The sequence below is a fragment of the Xyrauchen texanus genome, chromosome 25 (genome assembly GCF_025860055.1).
Source record: "Xyrauchen texanus isolate HMW12.3.18 chromosome 25, RBS_HiC_50CHRs, whole genome shotgun sequence".
In the NCBI taxonomy this organism is placed as follows: Eukaryota; Metazoa; Chordata; class Actinopteri; order Cypriniformes; family Catostomidae; genus Xyrauchen; species Xyrauchen texanus.
This window is the reverse complement of record NC_068300.1, coordinates 12084775-12105767: the sequence shown is the minus strand read 5'-3', so window position 1 is coordinate 12105767 and position 20993 is coordinate 12084775. Positions and strand designations below refer to the sequence as shown.

The 20993-nt window shown below is 36.3% G+C and overlaps 1 protein-coding gene across 3 annotated transcripts in view; it reads right to left on the bottom strand.

Moving 5' to 3' along the window:
* Window positions 1-20993, bottom strand: part of LOC127619245 (copine-9-like) — a 59657-nt gene that overhangs the window by 20388 nt on the left and 18276 nt on the right. Inside the window, exons 4-8 of one of the 3 annotated variants that reach the window (XM_052092079.1) lie at window positions 20270-20373; window positions 19871-19910; window positions 19740-19742; window positions 19184-19260; window positions 833-896 (exon numbers count right to left, since the gene is read on the bottom strand). In XM_052092079.1, coding sequence (XP_051948039.1) covers window positions 833-896; window positions 19184-19260; window positions 19740-19742; window positions 19871-19910; window positions 20270-20373 — 288 coding nt within the window. Of the gene's footprint in view, window positions 1-832; window positions 897-19183; window positions 19261-19384; window positions 19820-19870; window positions 19911-20269; window positions 20374-20993 lie in introns of those variants that run through there. The other 2 variants (XM_052092078.1, XM_052092077.1) reach the window with 2 other exon arrangements.

Genomic DNA, 20993 nt, shown 5'->3' with positions numbered 1-20993 from the left:
ACCCCACTACATTTTGTTGGATTTCTCTGAAAACTTTTCATGCAAAATAAGATAAAAATACTCAATAAGAAAGTAATTTTTACAGTATTTAAGATAATATGATGATAGGATGAGATTCGGCTGAATAAATTCAGTCAGGTGTAATCCAGGTCTGGGCACAAACCTGACTTTTTAAGTAATACATGGAATATCAAGGAGCAAAATACTATAATGAGTTAAAATTCCATAAGAAATGCATAGGGGTCATTTTGACCCCCTTTATGAAGACTGGGGGTAGTTATACAAAATAAAAAAAATTCTGAACCAATTAATAATATATATAAAAATGACACTGGTGAGGGTCACAAACATCATTTTTGATTAAATATAACAAAAAATAACCCCCTATCTGTTCAACTTGACCCCGTTATGCATTATATGTTATTAAAATAGGCTGCATTTAGCCAAATATAATTAGTTTTTAAATGTGACAGGCACGTTCTTGAAAGGTTTCATGAGATTCACCCATGGATTCTTGAGGGACTATGTTTTTAGGAGGACATAGAGAAATCAACAGTGGATAAAACTGGTAAAGGTAGATTGTCTTTTTTTCTGTCTCTCTGTAGCTTATCTTAGCAAAAAAAAAAAAAAACAGACAAGCAAAATAACATACTTCACCTCTGATATTTAAATACAATGCCTTAGGCATTCGCCGTGATAAAAAAAAAGACATTAAAGAGTCAGAATGTGTGTGTGTGTGTGTGTGTGTGTGTGTGTGTGTGTGTGTGCGTGCGTGCGTGTGTGCGTGCGTGTGTGTGTGCGTGTGTGTGTGTGATCATGGTCTCGTACTGACCCGGCAATTGCTGAGTTCCTCGGCTGTAAAGATAATGTTCCCACATTTTTTCCCTGGAATGCCCCTTGAGAAAAGATAGATAAATGCTTTTAAACTTTTGACAAAATGTGAGGTAACGGTTTAAAGACAATAGTTCAAGTCAACCCCTCTTAAAAATTGCTACAGTTATAAGCACACTGCAAGCCCACTTAAATTCAGGACAAATAAGACAATTCTCTTTCTTTTTTTCCTTTTGCTTTTTTTCAACTTTCTGCTGCTAAGAGCTTTCGATTGCACTGGTGGTAATGATGGAGCATTTCAGGCACTGAATAGTCCCCATCGAACCTCTGAAAAGAACATGATTCACCTGAAAAGAGGGAAAGTGTAGGGAATGATGGGAGAAGGGTGATGAGGGTTAGCTAGGAAAAAACATTAAAGGTTGTGGGAGAGCACTGGAAGACTGTTTGAAGGAAGAGAGATAGAGATTATTTGAGGGAAAGAGAGGAATCAGCTAAAATTATGTCATGGAACTGTAGAAGACGCTGTATACACATTATTTTGGGAAGTTAGTGGATAAATGGGGTTAAAGTCAACATAAAACCTTTTTTATGTCCATAATCAGACATTTTTACAGGGTATTTTCAAAAATATTTTTTTTTTAAGGTGGGACTTGATTGCATCTATCAGGAAATTATTGGCTTGTGAAAAGTGTCCGTTACATACCAGAATGGAACCAGGTGGTTGGAAGAAAGCATTGAAAAATAAGAGGACTTATTAAGAGGCATCAGCCAAAAAGTGAAAGTTATTTCAGAAGAGGAGCAAGTTATTACGTTGGCTTGCACAAGTTAAGCTCAATTGACAGCATTAGTGGGATAATGTTGATTACCACAAAATGACCTTGTTCCTCCTCTTCACTTACATGAATTCAAAACATTTATTTTATTTGTAAAGTTGTTAAAATAGTTGTTTTTATGGTCGTTTTAAGGTTTATAGTGTTACGCCGTTATGGCAACGAAGTTGTAAAATTAGATACAACTTTCCACAGAAAATATTTAATAACACTAAAATTAAGTTAACATGCATTTGTTTACATCTGGCTATACTTTTGTAGCAGTGAGTATTTTAATGTTTACAGATTGGCCCCCATTCACTTCCACTGTAAGTGCCTCACTGGAACCCAGGTTTGTACTTTTTTATTTTTATTTTTAAGAAAAGGAGGGAAGAGTTGCCAACATCAACGTTTGATTTGACAAACTTGACCTATTTACATTTGAATTTAGAATTGGAAAGACCATTTGTTTCTATGGAATAACATGCACCAGTGAATCACACAAAATGAGATGGCGTATTACAGTAAAGATGAATTGTGTAATTATTTTGATGCTAAAATATTTTCTCCTATCCGAGCTTAATATGTAGCACTAACTACTGTATAAGTGTGTGTATAAGTATATGTGTACATTGATTTCCTCGAAAATATTCAATACTGTGGCTCTATGGTGCTATCAGAACATTCCTCTGTTTGTTTGAGCATTCCAAACAGCCCGACACAACCAATGGCTTAAATGTGGGATGGGACTATATGTTTGTTCCACCAATAAGAGAAAGAGGTAGTGTTCGGAGAAACCTATGATTTTTGGTGATGTTATTGGCACAGAAATTACACACTATAGCTTAAAGAATGTAAATAGGGTACATTTTAATTTCATGTTGACTCAAGAATGTGAGGCATGCAAAAATATCTAATAGTATTATACTGTAGCCTGGGTCCAATATATTTGTCCAAAAATTCAGAAATATATAACGAGATGATTGATTCCAGTTCTAAAGGTCCATCTACATTGTCACAGACTCTTTTTCATTGTTTCTAAACAACATACTTAGTGTTTCATCTGTGCTGTGACTGGCAAAATGGAATTCCCATGGGAACGAATATCAACACAACTTTTAATTGGCAGATATGCCTGATACTTTCAAACGGCCTTTGACCCCCATCTATACACCTATACACACACAAGTGTGAGCATACACTCACAATTGTATGAGAACAATCACACACTGGCCACCTGCAGCACAGAAATCCAGTTAAAGCTGAATTATGCCAAATAGGAATTAAAACTATAGGACATCTCTAAGACAGACCAGCATCCCACCAGGTGTTTCATCTCCCCCTCCTGAGACACATGTCAGATCCAGACATGCAGGTAAGATTCAGTGAGGCGGATCTGCCATGGAGAAGCAAGAGTTAGCACGGAGGCTGAAATTGCCTCTCCGCGGCAGAAGTATTTGAAGTTATGTCCAGTTGACTAAGTTGTAATGAATGTAATTATAAAGTACATTTAAAAAAAATACATGGTTGAATAATATCTTCTTCCCATCTTGACTGTGCATTTTAAAAACAAATCAATTTATTCTTTAAAGGAATATTTCGGGTTCAATACAAGCTCAATCAACTGGCCCCATTTACTTCCATTGTAAGTGCCTCACTGTCACCTAGATTTGTGCTTTTTGTTCAAGAAAAGGACGGATGAGTTGAAACTATTTTTGTGGTAATCAACATTATGCCACAAATGCTGTCGACTGAGCTCAAGTTGTACTGAACCCGGAATATTCCTTTAAGAACTCCAAGGACATCCCACTAGAGATTTTAGAGCTGTATTGGTATAGAGACCGAGCAGGAGAGAGCTGGACATGTCTGAAAAGGTTTGAGTCTGGCCTCAGGCACCAGCTCATCATGCTCAATGTCACACATAGCCCATCATAACCGAAGACTCTCACATTACTAGTGACTGAGTAACACAAGACAGCTGTCAGTGTCACTAACTTGCTATATTCACTTTCCTGCTGCTATGGAAACAACTTAAAAGGTGAGCCGAGTTTTCAATCCCAACTTGAGCTGTGAATGAAGGCTCTATCACTGCTTGCACACAAAAAAGAACAGGAAGTTCCAGTAGTGTAAGCCTAAATAAATGAATGGAAGGAGAGATAAAATACATAAAAAAACTGACTGACAGCAGTGGAATGAATTAAAAATGTTTGTGTAGAAGTTCTTATTGGATTAAGAATAATTTCACTCAAATATCTTTCAAAATGAAAATTATGTAGCAACTGTTTGTTGTTCCAAACCTGTCATGTCATTCCCTAACATTCTGCTTAACATCTTTTGTGTTCCACAGAAGATAGAAAGTCATACAGATTTGAAAGGACATGAGGGTGAGTAAATGATGACATAATTAAAATTTTCAAACAGTGGTATGATACTCACTATTCATGGACAGACATGCAAAGAATACACTGCTTTTTAGCTAAGCCGTCACCTCTCTTACATAGCATATCTGACAGACAGAACAAAAGCATCTCAAGATTTTATCTGAGAGCTTCAAAACGCCCAGTTTTTGTGTGCCAGTGCCAAAAAAACATTCTCCCTTCATGTTTAATGAGAGTCCCTGACAGCCAGGATAAATCTGGGCAGCATTGCAACTGAGTCCCTCTTACTGGACGCAAAACATCAAACACTGATATATATATGTGTCACGAATGTACCAAGATATAACTTCAAAGAACAAAAAATATAAAAAAGTTAATGTTCAGAATTGTTCTTCACATTTTTGTAATTTTATAAAAAAAAAAAAGTGTTTGCATTTAATATAAAATGTTATCTGTAAATAAAGAGAGTGTCAGTTCTGGGGATGGAAATGCCTTGTTGATGAGAGAGGTCAACGGAGAATGGCCAGACTGATTCGAGCTGACAGAAAGGCTATGGTAACTCAGATAACCACTCTGTACAATTGTAGTATCTCAGATAAATAACGGTATCTGATAAATACAAACCTGTGACCACATATTAATAACATTCATATTAATGTACCAAGTCACGTTGTTTAGCAATCAAAAACATCCTACAGTTAGGTTAATAAATTAACCTGTATTACTTGGTGGAAGAATTATTTATTATGATTAGTATTATTAATAAATGATACTAGAGTTTTTTCTTAAGAAAATGCATCTGGTGCTTGGCCATACAAAACCTGCTGTCACATTTCATGGGTGTTCAGGTGGTTGCTTGAGTGGTTGCTAGGTGATCACTTACTGGCCTTAGTCAAAAGAGCCCACCCTCAAGTCTCTATGATATTCTGGCCTCTAGATAAGGCTCAGGCCCTCCTTCAGTGTAACTCTAAATCCCCATTCACACTGCCAGCGTCAACGAGTGACAAAGCGACATGTTAGGGGTATAACAGTTATGACCCAGACCAGATATGGAGAAAGAAAACCAGGAGTCAAGAAGTTCAATTAAAGAATCCAAAATTTACTGAAGAATAGTTTGCAGTGAAATTGGTACAGCCACCGGCAAAGTCTCACGAGGAGATCGAAAGCTAACTCATACCTTACACAAAATTTTACATCAATTATACCATTTGCAAGGACGTATATTCTATTATTTAACTCCTGATTGGCTAACAGAGCATAAAGTCACAACATATAGATAGCTATAGCACATCAACATTAATCAGCGCAATTGTCGTCCTGGCCCGAGATTTACATCTGAAGTGACCTCGCAGATGGTCTCGGGCGTCTTCGAGTCTGCCTGCTGTGTCTCCCTGGGTTCAAAACCTGGGTAGAAGGTCAATACGCACACACGAAACACTGAGGAACGACAGTGTTTCTCTCGCGCACAAGGGAACCAGAGCACACATTTATCAGGTCATTTTAACCAAAACAGTGAGATAAGAAATATTCACCCCTCAGGCAAAGGAGAGGAAAGAAATAATAAGAGAAAATTTACACTTCTACTTATTCAAGTGCTATTACATAGGATTTTAAATCATATAATTAGTCATGGACAGGTAAAAATCAACCACAGAATACATCTGGAACTATGTTTAACATTCTCCCTGGTGTCTCATCTCAAGCTTATTCCCAAGACGACCTTCAACTCAGCCTCCGTGCAGAACAGAGAGAGAGGCTTCAAGGAATGTGCATGAAATCAAAAATTAACTCTTAACACACATATGATTCGAAGTATATTTCAGTTATGCATAAGAAAAATAAAATTGATTATGTGCGAATGCATATAGTTAATTCATCACTTTATTAAAGAAGTTTAAGCAACAGAATATAGATACATAGTGATCAATACATCTTTATATATGTATCAATATAACTGAAGAGACAAGGGATTTTTGACCTTCCCCCTTCAGACACAATCCCATTCATTTTCAATGAGAGTAGAGTGACTTCTGGTGACATGAGCGGCAGTGACCAATGGCGACAGAGGCTGCCGTGGTGAGCGTCAATAGAAAGTTGAGAAAAGTTTAACTAAATATGCAAATTACTAGCCACATTCGGGAGCAACTACCAATGAGAGAGAAGACAGTGGAGCTCATGTCATCCGTCTCCGTGAGTGTGCAAGATACTGGAGTAAAGAGTAGGCAAGACCGAGAATATTTAAAAGTTTCTGTGAATGATTTCACAATTTATTATCATTTGTCTGTAACCACATAGGTACACAGATATCACCTAATAAAAATGATGCATGGAAATCTGTGTCGTTATTCCGTGTGAGTCTGATTCATACAGTGATAGATCGTTAATCTTGTTCATGATATGATGCTTTGAGCACTGCTGCATGTTATATAAAAACAATCTCCCTTGCAAAATGTGAATTTTTAGAAGCAATAGAATTGATTCCTTGTCAAATTAGAATGAAATTGTAATTTCGTATTCTTATACGTTCATTGTTTTATCCTTTGAAATTTTACTGCGTGATTCAGGTTTTTCTGCTTTTCTACTGTTCAACTGCATGTATTTTACTGCTCGAACCTGTTTTCTCTCTTCTTTTTTTCCCCGCTTGCCACATCTCGCCTCTCGACTGCGTGCATTTGTTTTCTCCACTGTTTACACGGATTATTGCATAAATCTCAGACATCTACTGATCAGGAACTCAAGAACAACAACAACAACAAACAATTGAATCCTGCAGTACATGCCACATGTTTACTATAGTTTCTTCCGTCAGCAGTGAGGGATTCATATGTGATAAATTTAAGGAATAAGTAAGGCTGACGGAGAAGGATAATGAGTTAGGCACGCATCCAAAGGCTAGTGGAGATCAGTGAGAAAGAGAAACCGGTAGATACTGTTTTGGATGTGGGTAGTACAGCGAGCAACACACACACATTGGTTCCGGTTCTAAAGCCCCCGCAGCAGGGTGTTTGGGTGACGTCTCGGCGGCATACTCTCTCAGCAAAGCAACACCACTCTCCTGTTCCTGTTAGGGTTTCCAATCGATGCTCCCACTCAGTGATGCACCCACTGAGAATCATGTTGAAAGAGCCTTAATAATTGGTGATTCTATTGTAACGAACATGGAAACTCCAGACACTATTGTTAAATGCATTTCCGGGCTCGATCATCTGACATCAGATAAAATTTACAAGTGCTGAATAATGCTAAATGTAGCTTTTCTAAAATTGTTATTTATGTCGGCACTAACGATATCCAGCTTCGCCAGTTGGAGATCTCAAGAGATAATGTTAAAGAGGTGTGTAAGCTAGCAAAAACTATGTCAGACACTGTAATATGCTCTGGCCCCCTCCCTGCTCGTCGTAGTGATGAGATTTATAGTAGAATAGTCTCACTGAATGGCTGGATGTCTGAATGGTGTCTGGAGAATAGCATAAGTTTTATAGACCATTGGAAGTGTTTTTGGGGTAGACCTGACCCATCCCTACAGGGAATGTGCCGCTCTCCTTTCTAGAAATTTGGTTCATAGTCTTAATAGTGAAGTATTTGACTAACTGGGGCACTGGTCAGGAAGCAGACAAACTGGTTAATCTGAACGTCTGCTAGCTGCCTTGAGACGTCACACAGGTCACATAAACTACAACACATAGAGACTATATCATATATAAACATCATATAAAGGTAGGGCTCCTAAACATTAGATCTCTTTCTACCAAAACACTAATTGTGAATTAAATTATTACAGATCCTAGTTCAGATGTGCTCTGTTTGACTGAAACCTGTCTTAAACCAGATTAATATATTAGTTTAAATGAATCTACTCCCCCAGTTTATTGTTATAAACATGAGCCTCATCTGAAGGAGGTGTTGCTCAGTTAAGTTTTTGGTGTTACTTCCAAGTCTTTTTAACTAATAATGCTTAATGTGACACCGTCAGATATAAATAAAAAAATCTCTATCTTCTTTTTCCCTTGTTTATAGGTCACACAGGCCATACTAAGATTTTCTTAGTGCATTTGCACATTTGATCTAGTAGTTAATGTTGATAGAGCTTTAATTATTGGTGACTTCAACATTCACATAGATAATGAAAATGACATTGGGGTAAGCATTTATCAATATTCTCAACTCTCTTGCAGTCACACAAAATGTAACAGGACCAACTCATCACCATAATCATACGCTAGATTTAATTCAATCATATGGAGTTGATGTTGATACTATTCTACCGCAGAGCGATGACATCTTAGATCATTACCTTGTTTGCTGCGATCAGCTAATGTTACTCAATCTACACCATGCTATCGTTCAGGTAGAACTATTCTTTCGACCACTAATGATATCTCACAGAACTTGATGTAATAACAAATAATATAATTACAGTCTTCTCTAGTACTCTTGATAGTGTGTCCTCATATCTCTCTCTCTGATTGAGCCACTCAGTGCCGGGCATGCACCCTCACAGCTCAGCCATGCACTCCTCCTCATAACATATCTCCACCGCCCGATTCAGGCCGGGGAAAGCTCCGGACTGACTTACTACTTAATTTTAAAAGTCTGTTAACTACACACAAAGCTTTGAATGGTCTAGCTTCACAGTACTTAAGTGACCATCTGATGCTATATTCCATCACGTTCCTTACGATCACAAAATTCTGGCTTGTTAATAGTTACAAGATCTATCAAATTATTCCGTCCGTTATTTGGTTGAGGACGATGACAAATCTTTGAGGTAAGTAACGTTAACTCAGCCCTCTACATTGCGAATAATTCACTCACATATGCGAGTAAATTACTCACTGTGCAACTAAAAAACTTCTGTTATTAGCCACTGGCAACAAGTAAAGTGAGGCATAATAAAATGATGCCGCACTTTCAATAAAGAAATTAACATTTCACTCGCTAGTGATAGAGTTGTGTAGTTTTGAACACAGAGTCCCTTTTACTGAATACAAACAGTTGAAGCTGGATTCAGCCTCGTCTTTCCCTGCATGCTGTCTGATGAGCTGCGAAAAAGCACTTGTGTCATTCAGTTGTGAAGATGAATAATTTCTCAAGCTTTCTGATGTGCACGCCATATAAAGAGACTTCCGCCAAACACCCGTGAAAAATAAACAAGGTATAAACGTATTAATTTTGTGAATTCATTTAACGGCCATGTAATGCAAATGGGGTTTGGGTAGGGGGGTACTGTTTAAAAAATTATGAATTACCCTTTACTGTATTACATCATGTAGAGCTGAAATAACTAGCTCAATTAAACCCTGGCTGGGGGTGAAGAGCATCATGTATATGGGGAAGAATTGGGGGCGCTGTTTCTCAACTGCCTACTGCACAAAACTGTTTCCAAGAGCACAACACTATAGCCTCTTTATTTTGCTCTCAAAGTGCACCAGATGGAAGTATTTAACTTTAAAATGTAAACAATTTTAACAGGGGAACATGCCCCCCAACCCCACTAGAGGGTCAGAGGTCCACCCCACATAGTCTCACAAAATCCTGTGGGAAACACTGCAATCGCATGTGAATAAATGTAAATATACCCTAAAAACACCCAGTAAAGACTGCTGTAGACTACCTGCAAGGTTAGAGAATAGTTGTCCAATTTTCTTGTGTAGATGGACTAAGGAATAGTTCATGCAAAATTTTATAATTATGTAGTCTTCCTATAGTACATGTCACTGTTTATAACACAGGGCATCCTTTGCTGGGCTGCTTTAAAAAAAATGGGGGCATAAATTAAGAGTATACCCACTTCTGCAGGCACCACTACACCACTGCTCACAGGGGTTCCAAAAAAAGTTTAATTATTACATTTGTATACACTATTATATACACTATATATTAATCAAACTACACAATGATCACTTTAAGACTTTATAGATATGAAAGTAAAATTTTTTGTTAATGCATGATTTTCTGTAAAGCTGCTTTGAAACGATGTGTGTTGTGAAAAGCGCTTTACAAATAAAAATGACGACTTTTACCAGCAGTATAATCTGTCATCAGAATTCCAAAGCTACTATGGCCAGATGTGCAGTCCACCAATAACATTAAAGCGACAGCAGTAGGAACACCTAACAGCGACACAGATCGCGGAGTATAGCGACGATGTTGTTTACGGTGTGAACGGTGCATAATTGATTTTTCGCCAATTTTATCATCCGCCAAGCAAATATCAAAACTCTGGCTGCTTAAACATGTAATACTTCATCTCTCCTCAACAAGCTGCAAAATTTGAGGTATCATTCATGTCTGTTGCACAAACGGTGCCAAGAACCATTGTCAATTGCTTTAAGACTACAAGGGAAGCATGGCTTCCTTTAAAATGTCATAATAAATGCGTCAATGACGAGTTTAATACAGTATAAGTACAAATAATCTATAAAAATTCAATATTACTATTAGTGAATTTCAATATTTTAATGCAATGTGCTTTTTTCTACATCAATATGTCCATAGAGGACACTGGACACACTGCAGACTGATCTCACAGTGAAATCGGAACCATTCGATTAACTTCACTTTTGATAAAATCGGTCTGCGCTTACCAAAATTGGAAACACTGCCTCCAGTGGCCAAAGTGGTAAGTGTTGTTGGTCGTATAAGAATGTGTAAGCTCTATTTTATGAGTGAAATGTCCACAACAGGATGCAAAAGCTAGTTATTTCAGCTGTACATGATGTAATAGAGTAAAGGGTAATTCATAATTTTTTAAACAGTACCCCCCTACCCAAACCCCAAACCTAAACCTAAACCAGTGGTGTAAAAATGTGATGTTACTTCTGAATCACGCTCTTCACTGATTAATTCCTTGTTTTAACGTGGGATGCAAAGCCGGGTCTCCCAGGCTGAAGACACAACACACTAACACTTGTGCCACAAGGGACGGTAAACATGATTGAGCCGATGTAAAAATGTCTGATAGGAGATACCGCTTGTCAGTGAGTAAGCATAATGTGGCCAATCCTAGGGTACTGGAACTTTCAGAAACAACATACCGACTTCACGTGTAATGTGTCGCACACGTCTTATAGAGCTCTATTGAAGCAGTGCTTCAGTGAAAGTCTATGGCAGATACCTGTACCAGTGCAAAAGATCAATATTGACTGGACAAGAAGCTATAAGCACATCATTTTGGGTCCAGTCTGGATGAAAAAATACAAATTTTATGACAATTTGTTTAAAATATCAATCTTTATAGGGTTAATTCATTTATTTTTTAAATTTCAAAAATTTGGAAAATTTGAGCAGCAACATTTCAGACAGCAAAAAAATGGTCTGTGCTTCCCCACTTGTGAAAAGCACCAGCCGGCACTGGCAAGTACCAGTAATTATTTATTGAACATTGGTGTCTTTCATCATAACACTGTTGCCGCTTCGTTTCATGCATAACAACACTCCATAGCCACGTTAAAAATCACTGTAATGCATGACCTCTCGTGGCTTATTGCTTTCATTTGTCATACAGTCAGGTGAGCTCTTCAACTGGCTTGCAGATGTGACAAAATCATGTAATGAAATTACTTGTTGCTATTGTAGATAGGATGGTTTCATCAGTATAATGGTGCCTCATAAATGTGAATTACATTCATTTTACAAAATGTAAGCTGCTAAAAATACAGTTCGAGAGACAGCATTAAAACATACATGGTGTTTAATATGCTGTTGTTGAAGCACGCTGCAGGTACAACCGTGGGAACAGACTAGAGAATGAGTAAGCCGGCCAATTATACGATGATGGTGTGGATTTTAGTGAGCATGCATTAACTGATCTCAGTGTAGGAGAGATGGCATATCAATCAGGTCAGGTTAATAGCTGTAAAAATTCCCCTGCAACATCACCACTCAAAACACTAGCACATAGATTGCAGAGGTGCAAATCAGAGCAATTAACCAGCCAATAAATGTCTGCCGAAGAGGAGGCCTATGTAGAGAATTGCAAAATGCATCTGAAGTGCGTGATCCAGGTAAGTGCGGTGATCATGTGACCATTTATTCGATTATGGATAATGAAATTTAAAGGCCACTCTGTGTTTGCAGGTCTCTCGGCTCGTGGCTTTGCACATACATCTGGGGCAGGAATCAAGAACAATGCTTAACTTGTAAGCCCATGGTTCCCCGACTGAGCCCTCTTAATAAGCCCCAGACTCATTTGAAGGTCAAATGTAACAGCTGTGTCTACAGATAAAAGGATCTTCAGATACGCCTAAACTTACAGATTCTTTCACTGAAATGACCTCATCACCAGAATACAAATTAAACAAAGTTGGTGACTTTAGAACTTCAGAACTTTATTCGGCAATTGTGACAGAAAATTTGTCTTGGTACAGATACAGAGAAAAACACATTAACCCAAATACCAGCAATACCACATGCGAGTTTAATAAAGAAAAACATAAACACACGTATGAGTCACCAAACATCCATAGCAGCCTGCTGGGCTACCATCTTTCCATGTTGTGATCTATCAAACACTAAAAAATTCACTCCGTTTTTAAAAACAGAAATTGTGCATAATTACATGCACACAAACACGGTGATAACTGTGTCACTGACAAATAAGTCTGTCTGAGAAAATGTTATATTTTAAAACATGTCAAGTTCATAGAAATGTAATCCTTTCTGTCCAATTTGGTTTCATACATTTTGGAACAACAATTATTGCATTTTCTACCAAAAAAATAAAAAATAAAAAATTATTTAGTGAGATCATGAGGTGTAACCTTTAAGTAAAAAGTACTCACCTTTCACCTTCTCACCGTTCATGAGAATGTACACTTACTTAAATCAACTTAATCATGAGTTTTAAAAAAGTTTTTAACACATTTTTAAGGTAAAAATTAACAAATTTTTAAGTCAAGAATATCTAGAAGTTTCCTAAGGGTTACATCACATGACCTGAACACAATGCCCCTTTTCATACAAATGTTAAGATTTTCTTTTAACCATCAGACAGAGTAAAGGTTTATAGGGGTCCTCTCTATTTTAAGGATATTATTATAATAATAAAAAAATGGTTCCTCTGGTGTATAAAAGTTTTTCAAATATTAATTATATTAATATTTAATGCAAGATTTTTTTTTTTCAAGGATTTCAGCATTTTCAGTGTCTGGACGGTTAAACCACATGACATATTAAGCCCAAGAAAAAATATCAAAATGACTTTCAAATCAGAAACTGAAAACATGTTCATCATAGAAGAGGTGTACATGTATTTTTGTACTAATTTAATACACTGTATATAGTAAAAAAATGTATATATATTTGTGTCATGCCATTGACCCAACCATCAAAAATCGGCTTATTCGAAAAATCTGACAACACAAGAAAACTGCATTTACATGAGACTTGAAATCATCATATTATTCTCTACTTTTGATGTCAAAACATAAACAGGCATATGCACAACACTTCTGCGAATTGGAGAAGTCTATAAGAATGGTGGAAAACTAGTTTACATGCAGAGCAAAATCAGGGTAATATGCAAAAATCTACCTGTGCCCAACAGTTTATGCTAAAACCGCTTATAATGTTACCCTGATAATAGAAACCCATTTAAGGTGCTTAAATGGCCTTTACACATTGTTGACTTAAATAGCTTAACTGGTGTAAAAACTTGCATGTAAACACAGTAATTGACGAATATCAGATTTGCCTTTACGATTATCTCAAAAATTGGTAAAATATTGGCCAATTAATTGGCCTACCCAATTAGCAAACATGCAGTGCTTCAATGTCAATAATATATAATCGTTTACCATCTAATACATTGTGGAAAACCATTGCAATGCTATTTATTTAGGCATCAATACTCTGACTGTAGTGTTTTAGAAGTTTATCTAGACACACTTCACCCTCATACATCTCAGTATAAACCTGCGACAGCACTGCTGCCAAGATGGATGTCTCCAAGACTAAAGGTATTTTCACACAAAATGTCATGCTTTCTTTCTAGCTGATAAGAAATTCTGTTTGTGTGTGTATGATGGGGGGTATGGAGTTAAATAGCAAATTATGTATGAAAAAGATTGATCGAGTTTGTATAAAAACACATGGCCATAACATTGGGTAATTTGTTTTTCAGCAGTAAACAATGACAAATTACCCACCTTCTGAGTAATTCTGGCTACTTTTTTGCAAGACATTGTTCTGGAACTTATTTGAAATATTTCAATACTCATACATGCCAAATAGCAGTAGCGTAGGTTTTCATCTGAACATTGGGGGGACACGTTTTCATCCCCACCACGATGAAGAAGCCTAATTTTAAACTATACAACATTGTGGGTATAAAACAGGTATGTTTTAGCCTAATTGAACACCAAGACGTTCAGCTCAATTCTACAAAAGTACACAACGTGCATTGATGCGCACACCGACTAGTTCAATAGGAGTTGCGCAGTATTCATTTCCTGTTTAATTTACATTAAAGAAGTCTGGTTTCTTATGTTTGGACATTGTATGAGTGAAAAAGTTTTGTTTTATTTTGCCCTTTTATAATAACTCGAAATGTTAATCACATGTTGATAAATGGTGTTCCTGAATCGGTGTAAGGTCATAAGAGGTTTAAGCATAATGGGAGATTTCACCCATTGCCCTGATTTTGCATCACATGGAAACACCTTTACTGCCAGTTTTACCAGCTTATCCAATGAGCGCAAGTGTTGCACAAATGACTAGGTTTTTAATGTCAAAAGCAAAGAATAACCAATTTATTTAAAATCTAATTTAAAAAAAATATTCTGGGTTCAGTACAAGTTAAGCTCAGCATTTGTGGCATAATGCTGATAGAAAAAATATTTTGACTCATTCCTCCTTTTCTTTAAAAAAAGCAAAAATCGAGGTTACACTGAGGCACTTATAATGGAAGTGAAATGGGAGCAATTTTTGGAGAGATTTAATGCAGAAATATTAAGCTTATAATTTTATAAAAGCACTTACTTTAATTCTTCTGTTAAAGCTTGTGTATTATTTGAGCTGTAAAGTTGTTTAAATCGTAATTTTTACATTAGTTTTAGGGTTTGTTTACATCATTATGGCCATGAAGGAGTAAAATTGTCTGTAACTACACATACAAGGTTGGTAAGCCATTTTATCACACTAAAATCATGTTAACATGCATATTGTTTATGTCTTGTGGCTATACCTTTGAAACAGTGAGTATTTTACCATTTACGGATTGGTCCCATTCACTTCCATTGCTAGTTCCTCACTGCAACAGAGACTTTTTTATTTAAGAAAAGGAGGGGCAAGTTAAAATACATTTTTGTGGTAATCAATATTATGGGGACAATTCATTCTCTTCTAAACCCACCCAATAATACAATATAGATTGTGTTCTGTAACAATTTGAAACCTCAAGCCATCCTGTCCTGCTATTGTGCGGCAATTTATGCATTCTCTCATCTCAAACATTCCTGAAACCAGGTTGTCTAAAAATATTTTGCTCTGACTGTCTTTTGCAGCATTGAGCCTGACAGTATATGGCTCTCATCTATCCACGCACATTTTCTCTTGAAATCCACCATGCTCACATGTGGAAATGAGACTTCAAAAAAAGAAAAGAAAAACAGGCCCGAAGGGGCCCAGAATGTGGCAAGGATCCTCAAATCCCCATCCCCTGTCCTTAGTACTCCCTAGCCTTATCTTGTGAAAACAGAAGGAATTAGATGTATTTGCCCAAATGCAGTGCTATGTAATTGAAAATCCACTAGTCTTGGTGGGTTTCCATAGAAACCAGCAGGTAATAGAGTAGTACCTCTTCCTCCACATTTCCACCCCAGTGTGTTACAGTATCTGCCCACTAGCTCTTTAGAGAGACGGACTGACCTACTAAAATATGCCGATTGCCGCCAACCTTTCTTCTAATCCAGTTCTCTCTGCTTGCACAGCACAGAAAAGCCTGACACAAAGGCCAAAAGGAGATGGCCTATTTAGTGTTTTTTGCCCCATGCAATGTCACCAACATACGTATTTGCAAAAAGCTTGCCGTATACCATGCTGCGATAAAGCGTGCATTCACAGCGATCACGGGTTCTTCGGTGAACAAAATCAGCTATTAGAGAGGACTTAAAAACAATTTCTCATGATACTAAGCAGTTTAGTCATGCAGTCTGGCCATATCTTCAATACTTCTCATTTTGCTTTCTTATTAAAGTGGCTTACATGCTTTTATATTCCAGAGACCGAGCATCCTTTTGGGCAAACGTGAATTTTACATCTGAACGCATTAAGCACATGTGTGCACATTTGCAAGCATGTTAAACACAAGTGAAGCCATGTTATTACATTTGAAACATTGCAAGCACTTGTGAAATGTTTCCAAATCACATACAAATCAGACATGAAAATACATGGGATTTTTTTTTTTACATGTGATCAAACTAAAGTAGCATTTGAGTATTGATATTTGCAAATTTGAAATCACAGACTGATCTCATTATTATGTGCAGTTATTCACACATGACATTTCCACATACATTTTTGCACGTTTGGATAGATAATGAAACGTTATGGAAGTATTAACAGCATCTAAAATGTAAAGGCTTTTACGCATTTAGCTTTAGAAATCCTTCATATTATAAATATATTTGAATAGTTACATTTGTACTTGATGTTTTATAAATATTTTAGATCCCTTATCCCTAAACCTACCCCAAAAGCTAACCACTTTTCAGTAGGGATGTCATAAAATATCGATTATTGATCAAAACATAATATTATTGATATATTTTTAAGTCCTCGATATATTAAAATTAGCTGACATTCAAATTAGAAGCCTAATTTGCTTGCTTTCCAATTTACTCAGTTGGCCTTCTATTGAAAAAGTCTGGCGTAATAGCGTTGGGAGACTACAAGAGGGTGATGTAACATTTATCAAAGCCGTTCGCAGGTAGGAAAGCACAGGGATCACACATACAGGACGAGTTGATGCATCGCAGCAGACGGCAGTCCAAACTTACAAAGGTTTTTTACTTCAAGAATTAACAAAGTGACAATGACGAGTTTGCAGGTTAATGTATGAAACTGGTGTAACTGCACAAACTGAACGATTAGAAATGGTGACTTTTATTAAGGGTCTTTCATTCAAGCTGTCAAAACACAAAAAGACATACTTGTAACTGAAAATACATTATGTAGGCTCTATGAAAAATACATATTACAATAGGTCATCCAGTGATGGCTAGAGTAAATCATCTTTGACCTTTGATAATGATTTGGGTCAAATTTAATGGAAAATAATTCAAGATGCACTCCAGGGCACTGCAGAATTTTGATGCTGAGCGTTGGCGGTGAGTGCGTACCTTCTTAGAAAATAATTGTATTGAATTTTAAAACACGCCATGTCCTTTGCCAGAGGTGTCCGGTGTACGACCCCCTTTAATTTACCCTGCCGCTCACACTTTACCAAGTGTTGAGAAACATGTTTGAAAAGACAAAGACTAATCTGCAACGAGCAGCTCTATTTATATCTGAAATAAATCCCGATATATATTGATAATCATCGGGAAATCTTCAGATTATCAATGCGTGAAAAAGGCATCGATCCCAAGCCTACTTTTCAGGTAGACAAATGTGCAGGAACAATATAATATTATATATATATTTTAATTCATTTTAACTTGTTAAAATTTGGTCTTGGTTAAAGTGATGGAATCCTTCAAGCACAACAAATCACACAGAACAGAAAGAAACCGTTATAATGTCAAATTAGGAAAATGCATTAAATTCCTTGAACTTTTAATTGATCTCATTGACAGTGTTGGGAAAGTAACTAAAAATAGTAATCAACTACAAATTACTTCTCTACAATTGTAATCATACTTCTTTACTGATTACTAATTATTTTATGTTTAAATTACTCCAACACACTTTCATAGAAACAATTTTGTTTTTGCTCAACGGATTCAAAATAATGTCAATATTTCCTCCTTGTTCATTTTTGTTCACCTTGTTTGTCACACAAACAAACACACATATGAACATATTCATATTTTAAATGTATTATACATAAATAAGATTACTTTAGAAATGTGTAACCCAAGTAATGTACATAAAAGTAATGACCTCAATTGAAAGTCAGTAACTGTAATCTGATTACAAGAATTTGAAATGCAATGTTACAATATTTTACTTACTAAAAGCTACAGTAACTAATTACACTGTAATCAGATTACACCCAACAATACTCACTGATTAATTATAAATAAATACTATAAAATCAACAGATTAATTCCATGAATTTAACATTCATGGATTCAATAAGGATTCTTAAATATATGCAAGTCTCTAAAGTTGTTTCGTACGTAAAATGATTTACATTTTAGATGCTGTCAATATTGTACGTTTCAGTCAATGCAAAAATAAGTAAATGTATGACTGCAACAAGCACACTTAAAATGAGAATACCAACATTTGTACTCATAAGATAACGTTGTCACTGCATGTCGTGTTAAAAAAACTTGTGAAAATGACATGAAATTCCAGTGTATTTTCTGATAGGTCAAATGCTAACAAAAATCCCCATGAAAGCATCATCCTCCCAGTCATCCTATTTTGTGCTACTGAAATAGATCATTGATGTGACCCAGATATGCTGGACAGTGGCAGCCTGTATCTTGGAGTTAAAATGCCACAGTCACTAGATCCAGAGTGCCATCCTTACAGTACACAGTTTGACCCAAAGCTTGATTTGGTTCTCTTTTTAACCCCAGCCAGAGCTTTGGGATCTGTTAATATAAAGAACTATTCTGAATTGATAAGTGCATAGAAGGTCTGCTACTGAGAAAACCCAAACAAGCACCCTGACTGTGGTTAAAAGTATCTATTTCAGCAATGTAGTCAAAGAGCTGGAGACTGTGAAAGATATTTGAACCACAAGCTGTGTGAAAAAGCCCAATGTATCAACCTTTTTGTTTCATAATCATTGTGAGAGCTCTTACTAAATAAATTAGCTCATCTGGGCAATGTAGGCACGAATAACTTACAGTGTGTCTTAGATGTGGTTAAGTCTGTGGCCTGAATAGAAAGCCCATAGGATTTGGTGAAGATGTTTTCAAATAACTATTTCCATGGTACTGTTTCTTCTTTACCGACATAGAGAGTGAAAAATAATCAAAGACTTACGATAGCACGCGCTCCATCCTTGACCCAGAGGACCCAATAATCTCTCCAAGAGTGCAGAAAGTCTGGCCGAGGAAGGACTGTAGTAGAAGACAAAACAATGAAGGTAAATCACAAAGTTCTGGTGGTTACTTCCTTTAAAGACTCAAATCAGCAGTGACAGACCTGTCTGGAAAATCTCAGATAGATGATATGAGGACTCACCTTAAATACTGCATGTCACTGAGTATAAAGACAGGTGAGGCCTTGCTGATGAAACTCTAAGCAATGGAAGGGGTGAATCAATGACATGGCAATGCATACAAAAAGCAAGCCGGAAAAAAAAATCAAAACAAGACAAGACAATGAACTGACTTTGAGAAGCACGACAGACCATTTCATGCAGTTTTAAAGGACACTGGGGGTTTGTGCTTTGAAGTCCTAACAACAAAATGCTGTGACACAATCACTTAAAAAAATAAATTCAAAGAATGAGAACTTAAAAACAAATAGTCTTTGTAACTTCTTTTGGCATGACAGAAAACAAGCAAAGTGAATAACACTCAATTACAACTTGTACCTTCTGCCATCCACGTCCATTGCAGCAGAGAAGACATCAAATCAAAAGTGTAAATTGTCGAGCCAACCGAGTAAATCTATTCTCTATTCTTTAGCACACAGGAAACACCATGTGAGACAAAGTTTGCTTACATGTTTCGAGATGTTTGAACTTCTAGAGTCCACATTGTATCTGGGTCAAACAGGCAAAAAAAAACAGTGAATTTTACATATTCATGCAAATCTCTGTGGTTTTGCATAAATACCACATAAAAGCAATGGAGCACTGTGTCACAAATGCATAAAGGGTGAATCTCACAAAACAGAACCTGACTAAATAATCGAAATATGAAATAAGACTATTTTTTATAAAAAATATATAGGACTATTAAGATGTTTTACAATGTTACATTATGAATGATAACATTACGCGAATTTCGGGGTGCTCACTTGTCATGAAAATAATGTAAAAATGCTCCTAAAAAGTTGCTTTTTTTTTCTCCTTTCGATTTTGGGCTGACATGTGTCAGAAAAGCGCGATCAACCACTTACACGTCAAACCGAAGGTTCTGCTTTTCTTCGAAGAAGTAATCCAAGACAAACTTCCTCACAAAGTCCGGGTTAAGAGTGTTATCAATCACTTCTGTTCGACCAAACTAAACAAGAATTAAAGATGCAACATTAGAATCGATTTTTTCATGGCAATATACTGAAAGAATGATATAGTCATAATCTAACTACTGTAATATTGTCACTCACTGTCCATCAAAATACAGTTTTATGGTACACTGTTGCACTTTTCCAAGAGCAAATACGTAGCATAAGGATGTTTAATATCATAAACCAATTTTTCCTGATTGTCCCTTCTGAAACACAACACAATCCTCTTATAGAAATATAGGAGATTAAAACATTTTGAATGAAGTAAATGGAAAACACAATAAATTAGGTTAATATTAATTATTCAAAAGTAAAATAAAATTTCTGTCATCATTTACTCTCCTTTATGTCACTTCAAACCCATATTACTTTCTTTAAAAAGTTAAAGTTCAGTTTCCTTCTAGGGCAAATGCGATCCTCCCCTAATACAAAACTCTCATATGGCTACAGTAATTTGTTACATGTACCTTACCATGTACGGTGAAAAATTATATTTATAATACATATCATTTTATAGTAAGATATTGTAATATGAAAATTTCCAGTGGGAATTGTCAAAATGTCAATGTCAAAGTGCTCCTAAAAAATTAGTTTTGCAAAACATTTATTTATTTAT